At 40.9% G+C, this 20,067-nt stretch overlaps 2 protein-coding genes across 3 annotated transcripts in view; one reads left to right on the forward strand and one right to left on the reverse strand.

The window, feature by feature from the left end:
• Positions 1 to 714: 714 nt before the first annotated feature.
• On the forward strand, positions 715 to 14,505 carry Trmt10a (tRNA methyltransferase 10A). 2 transcript variants are annotated; one of them, XM_028857644.2, is made up of 8 exons: positions 715 to 839; positions 4,952 to 5,155; positions 5,972 to 6,134; positions 6,990 to 7,061; positions 7,992 to 8,066; positions 9,697 to 9,846; positions 11,574 to 11,679; positions 12,989 to 14,505. In XM_028857644.2, the coding sequence occupies exons 2-8, from the start codon at positions 4,971 to 4,973 to the stop codon at positions 13,243 to 13,245; spliced, it is 1,008 nt and encodes a 335-aa protein (XP_028713477.1). In that variant the 5' UTR covers positions 715 to 839; positions 4,952 to 4,970; the 3' UTR covers positions 13,246 to 14,505. The 2 variants fall into 2 exon arrangements, with proteins under 2 accessions (XP_028713477.1, XP_028713485.1); XM_028857652.2 differs by lacking the exon at positions 715 to 839 and adding an exon at positions 1,154 to 1,707.
• A 3,183-nt stretch (positions 14,506 to 17,688) lies between these two features.
• The window catches only part of C6H4orf17 (chromosome 6 C4orf17 homolog), a 28,547-nt gene continuing 26,168 nt past the window's right edge, over positions 17,689 to 20,067 (reverse strand). Inside the window, exons 8-9 of the mRNA XM_028857906.2 lie at positions 19,704 to 19,747; positions 17,689 to 18,308 (exon numbers count right to left, since the gene is read on the reverse strand). Of these exons, the coding sequence (XP_028713739.1) occupies positions 18,121 to 18,308; positions 19,704 to 19,747 (232 nt within the window). The 3' untranslated portion in view covers positions 17,689 to 18,120. The remainder of the gene's footprint in view (positions 18,309 to 19,703; positions 19,748 to 20,067) is intronic.

Below are 20,067 nucleotides of genomic sequence, written 5' to 3' on the forward strand. Positions count from 1 at the left end.
TAACCATGTTCAAAGGTCAAGCATCAAGTAAAATATACATCATGGTTCTTTCAATATTGAAAGGGCAGACTTCTATTCAAAGATTTGAAAATAGTTTATTTCCAAATTCTATAATAGTCATCAATTGAAAAGGCCAAATTAAAAAAAAAATAGTCAGTCTATACACTGCTTAATTTTTTCCCTTCGGTTGGTCTATATTTAGCAAAAAGATTATATAAGGTCAAGTATTACAAACGATGAAATATCACGTGTTTTGCAAATTAGCATAGGAAAACCTCAAAAGAATGGAGCATAAAGCGTATGTTTTTACTAAGGATATAAAAAACTTAAATTCTTAACGTCAATGCATTTTTATTAAGAACTTCACTTTAAGTTTTTTCCACTTATGAAAACCATGGTCTGGTAACCTTTACCTACATAAATTAGAAATCATTTGGGCAATAGATCACCCTCTCAACACCGAGAAAATAAAAGCATTTCGTGTTTCGTATTTTGATTTCTGTAAGTGGGGCTCTACTCCACTCGCGACCCGAGCTGATACATGAACAAACGCCTGTGACTACAAATTAGTTCTTCCAGGGAAACACACCTCATGGTAGCTACTACGTTCTCCAACTAAAGCCGGGTCTCGACCCCGCCCCCTACAGGCCCCGCCTCCTCCCCAACTTGTTTGTAATTGGCGCTATTCGATGACGTCAGCCGTAAGTGCCGTAACCAGGCGCGCAACCACCGCCTCTGGGAGTTGAAGTTTCTGGCGGAGGACTGACGCGTGGAGCGGTGGGCACATCGGAAAGGCGTTCTGACCGAACCCTGGCGTTCCCCATCGGCCCCGCGGCTTGGTAAATATGGAACTGCGACTGTTGCGCGGCTAGGCTTTGGTATCCTTGCGGATGCTAAGGGAACGCGAGCCGCACTGCCCTCCGCGGCAAGCACGGCTTCCGGGGGAGAGGGCAATAGCCCGGGAAGTAATCGCCTGGTCCCCGAGGATGTGACGTCAGGCGGCGCGTCCCCCGCCGCGCCCCCGGCCCTCCTTGCAGCGGCCTGATTGGTCAGCTGCGTTGGCTCGCGCGGCGAGGGCGGGGCGGGCGCGCGGGCCTGTGTCTGCGCGTGCGCGGGCCCTGCGCGCGGGTCTCTCGGGCTTCTGTTGTTCGTGGGGGTCTGAACCGGAAGTGTGACAGGAAGGGACATGTGGAGCCGGCGGCCCGCCCGTCGTAGGGCTGCGTTGTTGTTGGAGGGCGGGCAAGGCGCTCTCCCCGCCTCTGCTCGGTTCCCGTCCCTGGGCCTGATGTGCCCGGCGGTCGGGTGCGGGGAGTCGAGGGGCGGTTGCTGCAGACGCGGCTGAGCCTCGCGGTGAGCCGAGGATGAGGTTAAGATCCACGAGCTGGTAGATGTCACTGGAATACATTGTGTTTAAAATGCGGCTGTCTGTCCGGAGGTGTAAAGAGATCGTAGGAGATTATTCACTTAAAAAAGAACACGAACAAAACCGCCCAGAACTGTCTTCTAAGATTCCTCCCAAGCCGGCACTCTGGTCAAAGGGATTTGACAAATGAACAAAGGGCTGTTTCTACTGCGTAACTGACCAACACGTTTAAAACAAAAACAACTGTTACTGGCAGGTCATTAATTCTATTCTGCAGTTACTGCGACTCGGCCGTTCCCGAAAAGGAAACTTGAAAACCACCAAGGCTGTTTTATTTTGATTCGGTATGGTAACAGCTGAGGGTTTTGTCTTCGATGATGTATGCTCTCCCCACACCAAATACTCTTAGTCATCATTGTTCAGTCTTATATTCCCATCTGATACCCTATATCCATGAATTAGCCATCCATTTTTAAAAATTGTGCTGCAGTAAAATTCCACGCTTATGTTCTATACTTTCTGTAAAATGTCCTTAAATAACTTGCTTGACTTGGCTTAGTGAATGAAAACATACTGTGAGCATCACTGCCGGTCAGGGAGGAGCCCCAGACACTGCCACAGAGACGTCCTAACCCAAACTAAAAACAAAGTGTGCTCAAAAGTACCATGTTTTGCGTAACAGGTAATTGCAGCAAATTCGTACACAATGAATTTATTGTATGGTAGACAGTCGGAGCGGAAGCTATCCGGGTAAAGTCTAGCCAAAATAAGATAGCCAGCGAGTATTTTATATGCATTTCATGTATACGTGTTTCAGTACGTCTGTCTGGCTTATTTAATTAAAGCTTAGGAAACTCACCCGGCACAGTGTTTCGAGAATCGATTAAAAAAAAAAATTAGGTCTAGTTCATGTTTCCTTATTTTTGATAGGCTGTTCAAAAATGTTACTATTCTGCGATAGGTCAAATTAAATTTAACTTGAGACATTTTAGATGTGAAAGACAAAGGCTCCCCCTGGTGGAGGTGAGTTATAAAACATGCTTTTGTAATCCTCAACACTTCAGGTTTTAGAACCACGTAGAGAACTACTGAAAAACATTGCCATGGATAAGCAGAAATGGAAAATTTGTTTCATAAAATGTTTTCCTGTGAGTTTTAGTTTTTCTTTTAAGTTTTCATGTTTAATGAGTCTTGCTTTTTCCATTATCCCTTGCTTTTCTGTTATCTCTATACATTTTTGAGTTTAATGCCTTCAGAGACGTCTGTCAACAGTGTACGGTCAGCATGGTCCCTTCAGAACCCCCACCTCCAAGGATTTAGGTGACTGGGAAGTGTTGATGTTGGAGCTGGGTTTGAGTCATAATGCCATGATTTCATTCTTTCTCTCTCTCACACTCTCTGTCTCAGTCTCTTTTGGTTTGTTGAGACAGGGTTTCTCTGTGTAGCCCTGGCTATCCTGGAACTCGCTCTGTAGACCAGGCTGGCCTCGAACTCATAGAGATCCACCTGTCTCTGCCTCTCCGAGAGCTGGGATTAAAGGTGTGCGCCACCACCACCCAGCTCATTTGTCTCTTTAATCAGCCAAGTATTTTGAGTATATTCTGTCTGCTAGATTTGTTTGAGATGCCTTGTTTCATAGGAATTATTTAATAACTTTTAAATTCAAATAAATCCAATCTCATGGTGACTTCTTTTTAAAGTAAATCTAATACAGTCCATTCTGGTGAGGTTGAGATTTTGTTAGGTGATGCATTCTTTATCAAACTCAGGAAGAATTAGTAACTGTTTAGTATTACTCTTATTTCCTTTTCAAGTGATTGAAATGCCGTATCTATTCACTCAGTTATCCTAAGTATGAAATAAGAATCAAGTAAATCTCAACTAATGTAACACTGTACTGTCAAAGAACATGAGAATCATATAATAAAATTACTGTTTAAATTATGTTCTGCAAGGGTTTTGTTCTCTCATTATTACGTTATGGAAGATTGTTTTCTCTTTCAACTCCTCCTCCTTTTTTTTTTTTTTTTTTTTTGCTTAGATTGTAGCCTCTCTGTAGAGACTTATTAGCTAGCTGTATTTAAAAAAAAAAAAAAAAAATCTCTGAATGTTCCTTAAGGCCATAGACTACTTAGTAGATCACGCTTAGTCTTTGGCAGGGATCCATAGGAAGCACTTTCCAGCTTTGTTGTTAATACTCCTGAAGAGTAAAGACATTGCAGTGTGTTTAGCCTCCCTCTGAGCAGCAAGTTCAGTTCTAGCTAATATGGATCCAGAGGCATGCGGTTAGGTTTAAATGAAGATTTATTTCGGCCGGGCGTTGGTGGCACACACCTTTAATCCCAGCACTTGGGAGGCAGAGGCAGGCGGATCTCTGTGAGTTCGAGGCCAGCCTGGGCTACCAAGTGAGTTCCAGGAAAGGCGCAAAGCTACATAGAGAAACCCTGTCTCGAAAAACCAAAAAAAAAAAAAAAAAAAAAAAGATTTATTTCAACCAACCCTAAGAATTTCACAAACTGATTACAGAATCAACTTTTACATTTTCTTTAGCAATGACTTTATTAGAGAAAGAAAACTTGTGTCATTCAAGGTATAAAATATAGATATCCATGAACAAAAGTTGAAGATGAATGTGTACTTTTTGAAAATAATTTGATGTAATAGGAATATTAGTATTTGTTTTGATACTTATGTAAAATATAGCCATTTCCTCTTATCAATAAGTAGTTTTGGAAATAGCGTTTTTACTGGCTTATATGTAACTGACCTTATAGAGTTATTATATATTAGTTATTTATTAGAGGAACCATATTTATTTACTCTTTTTGCTGACACTCAAGTAAATTCTGGCTTTTCACAGTTAAAAATAATGCTAGAATGAACACAAATTTTAGTGTACATTTCTGACTCAGGAATTTATTTCAAGAAAATAAATTGCTAGGTCAGCACGTGTCCTTGTTTGATTTTCTGTTGCTGTGATAAAACACTCTGACCAAAAGCAAGCTAAAGGAAGGGTGTTTCTGCCTTATGCCTCTAGACCACGGTTCCTCACTGAGGGAAGTCATGGCAGGATCTCAAGCAGAAACCGTGGCGTATGCTGTATGGCAGCTTACTCCATTGCTCATGTTAGTGAACATCCTCATACGGCCCAGGACCACTTGCCTAGGGATGGCACTGCCCACAGTGGGCTGGCCCCTTCCACATCAATCAGCAGATATGGCCACAGACCAATATCATCTGGGCAGTCCCGCCACTGAGCCTTCCTCAAATAACCCCGGGTTATGTCGTCTTGACTGTAGGACAGTATCAGTGTATGACAACTCTCAAAATGTAACTTGCCTTCTGGGAAAACTGTATGATGCCCCTCTGTTGTATATTTAAACACCAGCCCTTTACCAGTACTGTCAACAAATGTATTTAATCCATGTTAACTGATAAAGATCTTTGCCAATAAATGGAATTTAACTATCTAAATCTGTATTTTTACTACTGATAGAGTTTAACATTCGTTGGCATCTTTTGGCCATTTGGATTATTTTGCTTTGTGTTTATAAATTATCTATTCATATAAACAATGTTGTTTTCCAGTTTTTCAGAAACAGCAAATATGTCCTCTGAAGTGCTGCCAGCATCTCTTGAGACTCCTAACGTGGAAAGAAAGCCAGGCGTGGGTGAAGGTGAAGAGGAGGGACAGAAGCCAAGATTAGATGCAGAGACTGGGCCACTATCTAAACGACAGATGAAGAAGCTGCTGAAGCAAAAACAATGGGAGGAGCAGCGAGAGCTGCGCAAGTGCGTACTTCCGCGCATGCTACTTCTCATTCGGAAACGGGAAGCCGGGTCCTGTCAATAGTCGTCTTCATTGAAACTGAAGTTATGAAAAAATAAGGTTACGCATGTTACTAGCTAACACCGCGTTGCTGTTAAAACCACACATGCTTCGATTTTGTGACGTTTCTTGCAATACTGATGTTAGGCTCGGCACCTTTTCTCCCCTAAAACTGCCTGCCTGTCAGGACACCTGTTGGAACAGCTGAGACAGGGAGCGGGTGTCTGTGTCCTAGATACGGGATAAAACAACAACACAGGAAGGTCAAACATGGGCCTGACGTGGGTATGGCTGAAACAGGTTTCCATGAAAGCACTTAGGCCAGAGCCATTGTCTAATGCCAAAACGTATAAGAGATTAGAACAACATTGGGCTTTTATTTTTGTGCTTTAGTAGATTTAGTGAAATTTTCTTTTTAGTATTCCCAATTATTATTGAACTAGAAAATCGTTTAGGGATGAGTTATGAAAGTAAAATTCTTCATAACTCTTGTTTTTCTTAGGTATAGTATAGTTCCAGTAACGAAACTATTGAATAATATATTCAGTTACTCATTAAAGAAAGCTTTATATTATCTTTGCAAAGTCACTGTCTCCGTGTGTAAAGTTACTGCATGGAGTAATAAAGCTGCTTCTCTCTGACCTTTTCTCCCCACAGAGGAGAGGATGTTTCATAAAACTTGACCATTTACAAACATAGCTGCTTTTTGTTTAATTAGAAGTCTTGTGAACGTCTAAATACACAAATAACAAAAACATTGTTTTGTTTACTAATTTTAGGGAAAGACGAAAAGAAAAGCGCAAGAGAAAGAAATTAGAGCGGCAGTGTCAGCTGGAGTCCGGCTCAGACGGAAGTGACAGGAAACGCATTCGAAGACAGGCTGTTCATAGCAGCCTCCGCCTCATCATCGACTGCAGTTTTGATGATTTGATGGTGTTAAAGGTATCCCCAGGTCCCTGTATGTGAACTAGGTTAAATCACTTATTCGCGTGTGTAATGTTATCGACAGTATTTATGTATTAAACTACATCTTAAGTTTTTCAAAATCTCTTACTCCTAAATTAAGTGCTTTTATATGTATATGCATATTTATGTTTATGCTTCTATATACATAGGTAGATATTTACTCATAATTAGATAGTAAAACTTCATAACTACATATTAGTTATAAAGATCTATAGAGTTACTGTGATGACATGTCTGTAATTCTGTCACTTGGGAAACTGAGGCAGGAGGATCTCAGAGTTTTAGGCTAGCCTAGGACATATAGCACATTTGAAGCAAGCCTGGACTACTTAGTGAAATCCTGTTTCAAAAAAGTCTGTAGCAGGCCTGGAGATATGGCTCAGCAGTTAAGAGCACTTGCTGGTCTTGCAGAGGACCCAGGTTTGGTTCCCAGCACCCATGTGGTGGCTCACAACCTTGTGGAACTTCAGTTTCAGGGCATCTGACCCCCTCTTCTGGCCTCCAGAGGCACTGCATGTACATGGTGCACAGACACAATAGCCAAGTGCAAACACTCACAAATTTTGTTTTAAACCTTGCATTTTCCCAGTACCACTGGGGTAAAGTGTGGAAATAGCATGATTCTAAAAAGAAGGTTTTGTTTTTCTTGTTTGTTAAGACATCGTCAAGTGGCATTTTGAATAGATAGAAACTTTAAAGGACAGAAGGATAGGTGAATTATGGAGCATTAACTTTACAGGTAGAAATTTTGTCAGTGTGTAGGAAAATCAAATGAAAACTACCACAATCGCCTTTATTTATTGTTGTTTTTTAAATTGTGCTATTTTATAGGATATTAAGAAACTTCATAAGCAGATTCAACGATGTTATGCAGAAAATCGACGTGCATCACATCCTGTACAGGTGTGTATGGAGAATTAAAGAAAATTTAGGGTTTTTTCCATCTCCCATGATAAAAGGCTTGGATTGTTGCAGTTGCCCTTGCCTGAGAGTCGTAGAGGTTTTTTGTATCATACTTATCTGATCAGTTTTTTCTACAAAAATACTTTGAACATGTGTCAGCAGTCTTGTACATTTTCGGGGTCTGTTCACTCAGGATTTCATGTATTCACACCAGTCTCTCAGCTTTTGATGCCTTCCAGCATGGGAAGTGGGAAGGGAGGGGAGGGAGGAGGGAGGCTGCCCTGTACTGATGTGTGCAGCAGGGTCTCTTAGCTGCGTCTGTTTTCCATTTCCTTTGGAGCCGTTGACACTTCCGAGGAGGGTTCCGTAAACTTAGGTGAGAGTGACTGTGAGACTTATTGACTGCTGCAATCAGTAGTCACAGAGCCACGAAGAGCCAAGGACTTCCCAGTGTGCTGTGTGTGGCTGTGTGGTTTACCACGTGGGAGCAGTATGGGTTGCGTTTTTGTACAGTTCTCTACCTACCTCAGTGCCAGTCGTTACATCTTTGTCTTCCCTTCACAAGACCCTCAGCATCCTTGAGTCAGCTGTAAAGTGGGTGTCAGGGAAGGCTCTGCAGCAGCAAAAGTAACCGCAGTAAGAGTGGCAGCAGCACTTCCCCAGGGAGGTGGATGAGAACCTGACTCAGGGCAGGGAGTGTGCAGGATGATGTGGGAGGAACATGTGGGTGGGCTGCCACGGCCAGGGGTTCACACCTGTCCTTCCTACCGCCCATTTCAGGGTGCTCGGGGTTGAGCACAGTTCTTTTTTTCTAAATCCATGAAAACTATTTTGTCTTTCACTGGTGATCAGATGAGTAATGAGGGAAGTAAAATACTGAACTAAATGAATGATTTTCCTCTTTTTCTCTGCTTACCAATTGCTCATCAGTTTTATTTGACAAGCCATGGAGGTCAACTGAAAAAGAACATGAATGAAAATGACAAAGGATGGGTCAACTGGAAGGTAGGGACCGTCCACTCACATGTCATTTCATGACCTCTGAGCTCCTGGAAGGCCTCTTGGTTTCCCTAGTCTCAGGAATGGTGTGCTGCGAACCTGGTGTCGTTACAGCCGTTTCTGAAGTCACACAGGGGAGGAGCTAAGGAAGAGAGTGGGATGTCTGCTCATCTGTGTTCACTCTCTTAAGTACTGTCTGCTATTTTAGAGACACTTCTTATAAAAGAACTACCTAAAAGCCTCACTCTAAAACTTGAAAGTGTCTCTACATCTAAATCCGTGCTGGCCACTTTGTGACCAGTAGCCAAACGCGGCTGTAAACTCCTGAGATGTGAAAGTCTGGATCGTGAGTTGACATGTGCTATAAATGTGAGATACGTGCTGAATTGGGGGATATAACATGGGCATGTTATGTTAAAATACATTGAAGTTAATTTGCCTATTTTTTTTTTTTTTTTTTTTAGTGTGGCTTCTAGCAGATTCAGATTTTATCTGTGATGTATAATTTCCCTGTTTTAGGTATTTGTAAAGATGTGGCACCAGTGTGGCCAGCTGGCTGGGTGCTCTTCTGTTCAGGAGTGCTGTGTTATGTCTGTCCATGTTTGTTTACTGTTTGTTTTCAGCTCTTACAGTCTCCAGCTTTCCCCACTAGCACCTACTAATCTAAAGACTGCATTCATTAAAAGCCTGTGATACAGACATTTGCAAGAGGATCATCCTTAGCAAGTCTTTGATATTCATGTCTCTTTTTCTAAGAAATAATGAATACATTAGACGAGCATATTTTCTAGTTTGTGTCCTGCTAAGCTTATTATTTACACCCTCACTTTTTTAGAGAAATATGGATTCAGTGGCTTCTAGTAATTCAGATACCTTGAGGCCACTGTGAAGTATGGAGTCAGGTTTATAGCATACTGCTTTATAGAAAAGTGGCATACAATTTAAGTGTCTGCTTCACTTGATTTTCTTTAAAATTATTGTATGAAAGTCAGGGTCTGGTGATATCATTCAGGCAATTAATGTGACTTGAAAAATCTGTACTACCAGCTCTTACTCAGTCTTGTATCTCAGCTGACAATTTTGGTCAAGAAGCTTTCAAGTTTGTCTCCTGATAGAAACAGACACATTCAATGAATTAAATTGACAAGCAGTTTCCTTTTGATGATTCGCATAGGAGATGTAATTGGAAAAGGCATTTCTTATCTGGAAAACAGTGTGATCAAGAAGGCAGGAAAAATGTGTTTTTCTTTTTTCTTTTTGGACACAGATAAAATGAGAAAGATAGGCTAGTGCCATATTCAGGAAAGAGTTTCTAAGTTAAGGAGTTTGAACCTCCAGGACAGGCCTGAATAATAACAAGTGAGATTTTAGAAAGTTAGTTTGCGCTCAGTGTGTGGATTAGATTAGGGACTGAGGCCCCAACCAAGGAAACAAGGTCAGTAGAATATGTCAGTGACTGAGTTACGATGTAAGGAATTGGTTATGGATTTTAAATGCTATTCTAGCAATAGCCTCTCAGGCTTTATTTCAGATGCTTTTGGGCAGGTTTCTTTTGGGAAAAGAGGATAATCATTTTTAGTCAGCTTTCACAGTATCCTGCTAATTAATATACTCATTCTCCTTCTGTTTTTTAAAGGATATCCACATCAAATCAGAGCACTATAGTGAACTCATAAAGAAAGAAGAGCTGGTTTATCTGACGTCAGACTCTCCTAATGTACTGAAGGACTTAGATGAGTCAAAGGCCTATGTGATTGGAGGGTTAGTGGACCACAACCACCACAAGGTACTGTGCTTTGCTCCTACCTAAATCTGTGTTTCAGATAGTGACAAAGACCTCATGACGAATGGTCTTTCTTGAGCACCTGTTACTGTTGTGTGACCTAAGCTAAGCAAAGGACTTCACATTAGCTTACTTGACCTTTTCTGCAGCTCAGGGAGATCAGTGCAGTTATTTTCTACATTTCACAGTTGCAGGATTTGAGAACAAAAATTAGCTAAATTCAGTATGTATACAAAGCAGACTTACATAATATTGTGCAGTTCATATTTTTGTTTTGTTCTTATTGTTCTCATTTTTTTTTTTTTTTTTTTTTTTTTTTTTATTTTTTTTGTATTTTTGACATGTTTGTGATCTTGAGTCAAAATGTATCAGAAGACTGATTTCACATTTGACCACATGATGCTGATGACAGTTCTAGAGCATGTTTTATACTGATATTCTAGCTTTATTATTTGTAATATATGATTTCTCAAATTATTTTTCTCTCTTATTTTTTTTTCAATCTCGTGTCTTTATAAAAAGTTACAGAACTCCTCTTTCTGAAGAGAATATTATGTACTTTGCAACATACTCAATTCATCCTATTTTTCTGAGGAAAAGTTATTTTTTCTAAAAATTATTGTCAGCACAATATATGAAGGAATTGCATATTCTTCAGCAACAGTGTGTACATAGAATTTCTGCCATGTCACAGGCGATCTGTGGAGCACCAAGGCGTAATACAACAGAGAAATTGGATTGGATTTTTTTTTAATTGTAATCTTGAAGTTGCCAGGTGTGGCTAGCCATTGGATGAGCAACTCTAGAACATCAAAGGGACCTTGTCTTCAACTTTTCTGTTGTTCTCGGTGGAAAATTTTAGCTTATAATTTATGCATGAACAGGTTCTCTGCTCAGGTTGTTTGTTGCTCTAATAGTTTTCTCCAAAAGCCCCTGGCTCCTTTCATCTCCCCCCCCCACCCCCATATGCTAAGTACTTGTTGAGAGATTCAGCTTACACTTCCTGCATGGCCTTTTGGGATTTTTCATCTAGGATAGACATACACTTAAAGTATTTTAAGTTTGAGAAAATATAAAATTCCAGCCAGGCGGTGGTGGCGCACGCCTTTAATCCCAGCACTCGGGAGGCAGAGCCAGGCAGATCTCTGTGAGTTCGAGGCCAGCCTGGGCTACCAAGTGAGTTCCAGGAAAGGTGCAAAGCTACACAGAGAAACCCTGTCTCAAAAAGCCAAAAAAAAAAAAAAAAAAATATATATATATATAAAATTCCTATCTCACTGTTTTTTAGGTGATGGAAAGGAAAAATAAAATATAAGGCAGCTGAAATACTTCTCACTCAGGATTTCATTTTATTGTATGTTTGTGCCTCGGTGTATGACTGAAACCGAGCGTCCTTTGTATATTTCACTCACAGAGAGAGTGATAGTGTTTCTTTCTAAATTCAGTTGGAAAGTTTAACACTGTGAGAAAGGGGATTAGGGATGGGAAAGAGAATAATTAGAAAACAGATTCCATCCCTTGTTCTGCCATTGAGAGGCTTCTTAACTGCTGGGAATGCACTGTCTTCACCTCTGGGCAGTGAGGTGGTTATACAAGAGCTGGGAGTTCTCTCACTGCCAGGACTTAAATGTCCATGCTCTTGAGATAGTTTTCTCCACTGAAGTCCTTTCTGAAAAAGGCCTACCCTCTCATAGACTGTGTACATCTAAGTCCAGTGTCTTTATTCTCAGGGACTCACATTTAGACAAGCATCCACTTATGGAATTGAACATGCACAGCTCCCTCTTGCAGATTTCGTGAAGATGAACAGTCGAAAAGTCCTGGCAGTTAACCATGGTAAGCTACTGAAGGGTGTGCCTGAATGGACACTCTGAAAGAGACAGTACAGTTCAGATTTGGACGAATAGAAAAGAGGAGTCATTTGTTTATTAGAAATAAGAGTGAGTGCTTCAGAAACTTTTAAAAATCTACAAAAGCATAAAAGCAACTAGCTAGCCAGCCAGCGGTGGTACACGCGCCTATAATCCCAGCACTGGGGAAGCAGAGCCAGGCAGATCTCTGTGAGTTGGAGGCCAGCCTGGTCTACAGAGTGAGATCCAGGACATGCACTGAAACTACGTGGAAAACCCTGTCTCAGAAAACAAAACAAAAAAAAAAATTTTTTTTTTTTGAGACATAGTTTTACTATGTAGATCAGGCTGGCATTGAACTCAGAGAAATCCACCTGCCTCTGCTTCCATCCTGAATGTTGGGATAAAAGGCATGTGCCACTAAGCCACCCAGCTTTAATTTTTTTTTTAAAGATTTACTTTTGTTCTTTGTGTATGAATGTTTTGCCTTCATGTGTATATATGCTCCAAGTACATGTGTGGTGCCTGTGAAGCCCAGAAAGGGAATTGGACCACCTGGAACTGGAGTTATATAGGCAGTTGTAAGCAGTTCTGGGGGTATTAGGAACTGAACCCAGTCCTCTGTAAGAGCAGCCAGTGCTCTTAACCACTGAACAATCTCTCTAGCCCTTTTATTTAATTTTTTAAAGGGACAATTTTAACCATACACAATAATTTATGTAATCCTAAATACTTTTTATATAACAAGCTTTATGGGATTAGAGAAGTGAATTTACTTTTCCAGTGAACAAATTTCTTTGAAAACCTTTGATACCTAGTGGAAATGACTTTTCTATAAAGTTATCTAGAAAGCCCTCCCACAGTGTGGTGAACCTAGGGACAGTATGGCTTCCTTCCTACTACTGTGAAAGCAAAGGCAGATGGTAGGCAGAAGCTTTCTTGGGTGGTTCTCTTAGGGGAGATGAAGAAATGCAGCTGAATGCTAGCCTCTGTGTCCTAGTTGTTAGTGCCTGAGAGATGAGGAGGTGGCACTGATGGGGATAGGGTGGGACCTCAGAAGATCCTATCCTGATTATGAGTGACAACCGATGCTAGTGAGTTTCTGGGGCTGAAGAACTGGCTGAGGAAAAACTGGAAGAACAAAGACTGGAGAGCCATGGGGCAGTTGGTCCCTGAGAGCCAAAAGGCAGAGGAAGTAAGAACTTGACAGTAATTAGGGCAAATCAGCACTCAGCACAAGGGTCACATTATAAGACAGCTGAGTAAGGAGTGTCTGCCATTTGTCCTTGTTGCAGTGTTTGAAATTATCCTGGAGTTCTTGGAAACGAGAGACTGGCAAGAGGCATTTTTTACCATCTTACCCCAACGGAAAGGAGCTGTTCCTGCACATAAAGCCTGTGAAAGCTCTCCTCAGGACCAGCAGCCCCAGCCAGAAGGGTGGGACAGTTCCAATGAGGGAGAGCATTGCAGGAATCACCCTGGCTCACCACAGAAAGAAGAGCAGGGCCCGCAGAGCAGCCCGGTGTCCTCAGTGAGCCCTGTCCCACAGTGACCAGCCTCCCCTAGCTGTCCTTCCACTGAGGGAGAGTCTAGAGAGTGTGGCGCCTCACAGAACACTAGACTACAAGAACACTGATCTTTCTCTCAACCCTGTTGTGGAATTTAGAGTTAAATGATAATGAAAAACCTTTTAAGCACCAAGAAAGGATTGTTTTGTTTTGTGTAAGAAGACTTAAAGGTATGATTTCAAAGTTGTTTGAAGCCTCAGATCAGAGTCATGGAGAATGTTCCCCATACTATGCCTTCCTTCTGCTCATTCACTGGAGTGTATGCTTCAGAGTGTGCCTTCTGATTTAGCGTGGGTCTTCTCTGTTCCTCTCAGTGTCTTTTTGGTGCGATCCTATTGTTGGAGCAGATGTGTGTGTGTCACTGGGATGTTGGACTTGGGAGGCTGCCCTTCTGTCTGTAGCTTGTGTTCAGTGTAGTTCTTTTGAAGAACTACATTAATTCTAGAAGGAATACCAGTTGTTTTCAGGGCTCAGGAATTCATCCCTTTGGACAGCGGGGCCATTCCTGCGCCTCCCTTGTGATGCCTTCTCATACTTTTGAAATAATCACAAGGATAGTCTTAAATTCCTTAGGGACAATAGTTAATTCAATTACAAAATGAAATTTTTAAAGAACCAATTCGTCTTTACCCCAATTTAAAGCAAAAAAAAAAAAAAAACCTGTCCTTTCTTTCTATATGTTTTTCATATATATAACATATTTCTATATATGTTAGCTTTAATGTGAATATTGTGCATCTGCCTCCTACTGTAATATCCCAACTAATGTAAATGTGTGTTTCTGTAAATAACATAGGCATGTAGGAAAATGTGCATGTAATAATGTGTATACCTGTCCACATTTTAGTCCAGTTACAGGACTGATATGTATTGTTTGTGGAATGGTTGTGTTGAATGCACTAATACCCAAGTCCAAAATCCAACAGTAGTTGGAAACTGACAAGGAAGAGGGAGCAGAAGGGAGCTGTTCACCGTCTGCGTGGCAATCACAGAGAAGTACATTCAGCCCCAACGCCCTCGGCACAAGGGCAGTGGGTCTCCAGGAGCCCCACTGAACTGCGACAAAATCAGTTTCCGGTCTTCTCTGTTTATTATGTAATGTGTATGTGTGCTGGCATCACACTCAGATGGAAGCTTATTTAGAGTGAGTATTGATATTGACTGTCTGTTACTTTATTCTTAGTTACCTGTTATAGCGAGTTCTTTCGAAGTTCTGAAAGAATAAAGTTCGTGTTGTTACTGTACTGGCCCAGGTTTTTGTGAGATGTCCCCCTTAGGGCCGTGTTTGAGCACTCGGTCTCCAGCTGGTGGCGCCGTGTTGGAGGGTGTGGGAACTTTGGGAGGTGGAGCCTGCTGGAAGAAACCCGTCACTGGGGTGGGCTTGAGGCTCTATAGGCACTTGTCCTTTTTAGTCTCTGTCCTTTGTGCAGATAAAATGTGGTCACTGCTGCCTGACTGCCAGGCCGCCTAGGCCTGTGCCTGGCCTGCCCTTCCCTGACCTGTAGTCCTGCAGCCACAGAAACAACTGATACAGTGCCTCCCACTTGAATTAGTGTATATGGAATGGGGCCCTGTTGAATTATGAAAGGGAAGGAAAGTATTTCAGTTACCACATAGTTTCATTCTCATTAATCGCAAAAGCTCTGTGTTGATTTCCTGGGTGTGCTGTACGAAATCACCACAGACAGAGTGGGCTAAAATAACCACAGCTTCTTTCCTGCAGCTTCCGAGGCTGCAGGTTCAGAGTCAATCGTGAGAGGGCCACACTCTTACTAGCATCGCAGAGCACCTGCACACACACGGCACACATACACACACTTAAAAGAGCTTGGTGTCCGCCTCTCGGCTGTCGGCCAGAAGACAATGACCACTACTCATCTTCAAAGAATTTCGGAGTTATTTAAAGATTGGCTATAAAAATAATACTTAAAGACCCTTTAAAAAAATCTTAATGTGTCCTTTTCTTTCAACTTTTTTGTACAGCAACAGGTAAGCAATAAAAGGAGAAAAGAATAGGTAGAGAGGTCTTGAATTCATGGGCACAGAGGCCTAAAGTAGTCAGTGAGTGAGCCCATGGAGACATTTATCCCTTTCCCCAGCTCACTGGGAGGCATGTGCAGTAGCGTGACATATTCCCAATAGTTGGGATGCTGGGAAGATTAGGGAACCAGACGAGGTTTAAGCCTGGACACTTAGGTTTTCATTGTGAAACTGCCCATGCTACCAAACTCAGTGTCCTTATTTAAAATGTGACTGTTAGCACATTTATCCCATAGGGATGAACCAACGATCGCCTGTGAAGTAAGCAATGATGTCGTGGTGATGCCTTCTCACCCTGGTTTTCCTCTATGTCTGCATCTCCCTCATTCCTCTTCTTCTCCCCTGACCTCACCTGCTCTAAAATAGCGATCACCAGCTGCAGGGTCGTTCCTTTGGAGTGCAAGCCTTGGCATGATTTTGAAAATGGACTTGTTGCCAGAATAAATAAATATTTACAGGGAAAAAAATATGTATCATTTAGGGAAGCCTTTATTAAAACAGTAAAAACAGCCATTGTGGCACGCCTTTATCAGACTAGCAGACGTGATCTCTGTGAGTTCGAGGCCAGCCTGGCTACAATGAGCTCAGAAAGCGTAAAAGCTACACAGAGAAACCCTGTCTCGAAAAAAAAAAAAAAAAAAAAAAAAAAAAAAAAACAATGCTAACATAAAACACAGTCGTGAAAGATCACATCTATGTCCTGTCTGCAAATATAAATGCTCATGCTTCAAAATGCCTCAGATTGGATAAAAATGTGACTATATCCACTTTTAAAATAGTAATAATAAAATTTAAAAACAAGGAAAAGGGCATACCAAGCTTAAAAAAAAAAAAAAAAAAAAAACCAAGTTAAATCTTCACAGTGATAAATGCTAGCACTTTCCAAGCAGCATGGGAAAGAGAGGATGTTCTAATGAAGGGGCAGTCTTAATCTTCCATCACAACCAGAGCTCCTCCATGTCACAGCACACACTGAGAGACAGCTTTGAGGATCGGATGAAATAGAAACACATGTGTAAGGAAATTTAAATCATGTTTCCTGCACCATGACAGTGCAGATGCATGAACAGTAAGTATGTGGGCAATTGGGACACTGTATAATTAATAACAGGTGTATCTAGATCGAGATCCATATGTTGAAAATAAAAACAAATTTTGTTTTCCATCATCTGTAGAACATTTCTAAAAGAGATAGTGGACTATCAAGGAAAATAAAAACTTAAGCCCTACAGGCAGGTTCTCTGTGACAAAGCAAAGTAGAAAACAAAACATGGAGTCTGGAGAAACAGATCAGTGGGTAAAAGTGCTAGTCATGCAAGCATGAGTATCTGAGTTCAAATCCCCAGAACCCACATAAAAAGCAAGACACATTAGTATGAACACCTATAATCCTAGTGTTCCTACTGAGAGAAGGGAAATGGATATAGAGTCCCCAGGAACTTGTAGGGCAGCTAGCCTGTCATACAAAGGGGAAAATCAACAAAGAGACCTGTCTCATAAAAGTAGAATAGGAGTAATACTCAAAGTTATCCTTTGACCTCTACATCTGCATAATGTGCCTGCAGAATGTGCATACATGAATGCACACACATATACATGTTGTACACACAAGTACATGCACATGTATGCATACACATACAGACACATACAGAAAACTTGAGATAAGAGAAAAAATAAAATAAAATAAAGCTAAGCAACTGGAAAGGATATGCAATCTGAAAGTAAGCACTATCCCATGGAGCCATCTTCCCAGACTCCAGTGACCTGATCTTTATTAGTCTGGAGAACAGTCCTAGTGTGATCATGAGAGTCTTTAAACTAAAAGAAACAGGCCAAAGAGTGTCGTACTGATTTGTTATAAGAAGTGAACAATTTGGTTAGCTATTGTTCCCTTTCAATATGGAAGAGAGCCACAAATGAAGGAGAATGGATCACCTGTAGAAGACAAAAAAACAGACTTCCCAGAGCCTCCCAAAGGAAAATGACTTCATTTCCATTTTAGCCCATTCCACATCTCTGCCTCCAGAACTGTAATAGAATAAAATTGTGTGGCATTAAGTTGCTAAGTTTATAATATTTTGTTACAGCTACAGTAGAAAATTTAGTACTTTTCTCTGGTGTAATTTTCTTCTGTCTGCTGGGTACAGTTGGCAGTAATACCCTAGATGATCATTGAGCCACAAGGTAGAAGGATCCTGGGCCTCTCAATCAACAAGCACTGCATAGATGTCCACTGAGTATGAATGTAAGCCCTGAAGCACATGTTACAAACTTATATTAATAGAATAATAGCTGTAGCCCAAGAATAGTTAATTTAAAAACACCAAAAAATTCTATATTATTAGCATTCACCATTAGCACTGAGTGGAAATAAACTCCTTTCTGGCTCATGAATTAAAGATACTTTTTATTTTATTTTTTTATTTTTGGAGAGATGAGAATTATTCCATATCATAGGTTGCCAAACCTGGCTCAAATGTTAAAAGTCTCAAGCAATTTTCCTCCACTCTGGATTTAGATTCAGGGCTCAATTCTGATTATGGATGGCTTTCTGGTATCCGCTCTATATTAGGTACTAATACTATTAGTACAGGATAGAAAATTGCATTTAAATAAGCATATTTCTTTTATGTGTATTAAAACTAACTACAAATAGAAATAATGTCTTCATTAATATTTATTTCTAGTGTTGTGTACATGTGTTTTTGAGACTTACATGTGCCACCATGTAGAGGACTGTTTGGTTATTTTTAAAATGATTTTTGATGTTCTGTCAGTGTGCAGCTCATCTTTGTGAAAGAACTGGCCAGTGTCCATTTCTACCTTTGGTGTGTTAAAGGATAGAGTGCCCTTTGAGGGCTGTACACTTGCACACTCCTTGCTGACATTGGTTTTGTCGATCTGCTGTCCTGAGTGTTGGACCTGAGAGGAGTCTTTGGTTTGCTGAAATATTCTTTAACAGGTGTTTTCATCTTGTTTCCTCTTATAAGCAATGGGGTCTCAGTCCCTGAAATAGAAAAAAAAAAAAAAACTATTAAATAAGACGATAATCGAGAAGCTGAATTTAGCTTCTGCCTTGTTTTATGAGTGAGCAGTGTGGGGTTAAAAACAAAACAAGTATGAAGGTTAGATGAATAAAAAACACTCAAACATCTTAACAGAATCAATTCACGTTTACCGTGTTCACCTTCAATGAGATATTTGTGCTCAGCTACATGATCTGTTTGCTTACTCTTAGAGGTGATGGTGGGGTTTAGAGTTGGTGAAGTGTGAGGATGTTGGGGAAAGGACTGGACCAGTGAGATAAGAATCTGTTATCCTGACAGGTAAAATAAGAGAACAGACAAGCATCTTAGACCAATTTAACTGCACTCCACAGACCCTTCCAAAGCCCACACAGTCATTCCAAGCCAGGAGCAGGTTTGGAGATGCCAAATGTCAACTGTGGAGAAAAGTGGTGCAATCTGGAGATTCCTGTTTAAAAGTCTATGCATCTAGGCAGGGTAAATCTATGTGTGGGCCATCAGTGAAACTCATGGGTAACTAGAACTATCATTAATTATCATTCTAGAGTGAGGAATCTGTTGGGCCATCTTAGAGCAAGGGATGGGATATGCTTTCTGATCTCAGCTACACTTATTGCTTGTTAATGTATAGAGCCACTTTGGATTTTGGTGAACTCCATGGGAAAGTAACAAGGCCACTGAAGAATTCTACTTGGTGAACCTCTCATTTCTGGTAAAGGGGAACTTGGAGAAGCAAGACAGATTTTATATTGGAGGCCTGTAGATTTTATATTGGAGGCCTTGACAATTGCTCTGTAGTCATTAATGCAGTTCTTGTTTTACTGCTGGGAGCTGCAAATCTCCAGAGAGGCTACTCTTGTACGCTTCGAGACCAAAGTAGGCTTTCTACGACAATTGAGTTTCTCTGGTCTAAACTGTAGGCTGGTACTGGGCTTCTGATTGGGGCACACTGGTTCTCAGCTGCCTCATAGGGTACCTGTTTGTGATTGCTGCAGTCATATTCTTTTCTGGTAGATTTTCTCTACGGTGAAATCATTTAGGTCCATGACAGTCAAACCGAGCAGAATTAACCAGGGAAGTCGCTGTCTCTGGATGAATCAGCAATCTTTTCAGTGAATGAGTGTGACTGCTTGCAGCCACTACTGCCTGACTGTGTTGCTTTTCAGAGTGTTTGGTCCCAAAGAAAACTTTTTTGTCATATTTATCTTACACAAAATTGAGCAGATGTGCTTTAGAAGAGTGGGTAGGGCTCAAAGCTACTCTCAGACCTCACTGATTGTCCTTTGAAAGCCAAGATCCTTAGCACCCATGTCCCGAAGTAGTTAGTACCTACTGATTTCCTTATACCATCTGCAATCACACAAACTGTACTTAACCTTGTGAGACAGCCTTACTCCCTTCGGATCCTTGACTTGACATTCTAAATCAATTGGAGAAAGAAAAAGAGTTTGAGAAACAGCAATAGACTATAGCATCAGCAGACTAATGGCATCTATCTTAAACATGCTATCCCAACCTTGATTTAAATTACCTACCAGTGACTGCTTACTGTGAGCAAATATCTAGCAGGCCTATCATAAGCCACTCACTGAAGAGGAGGTCAGCTCTTACCAGGTGCTACTTTCTGATTTCACAGAAACTTAACAGTGCAGGCAGTTAGAATGTATACTTTTTAAAGTGACATTATTTTTATCATATTATTTCTGTGACTTTACATTTAACCCAACATTTAGTTTACTT

Source organism: Peromyscus leucopus, chromosome 6, assembly GCF_004664715.2.
Source record: "Peromyscus leucopus breed LL Stock chromosome 6, UCI_PerLeu_2.1, whole genome shotgun sequence".
NCBI classification, from domain to species: domain Eukaryota; kingdom Metazoa; phylum Chordata; class Mammalia; order Rodentia; family Cricetidae; genus Peromyscus; species Peromyscus leucopus.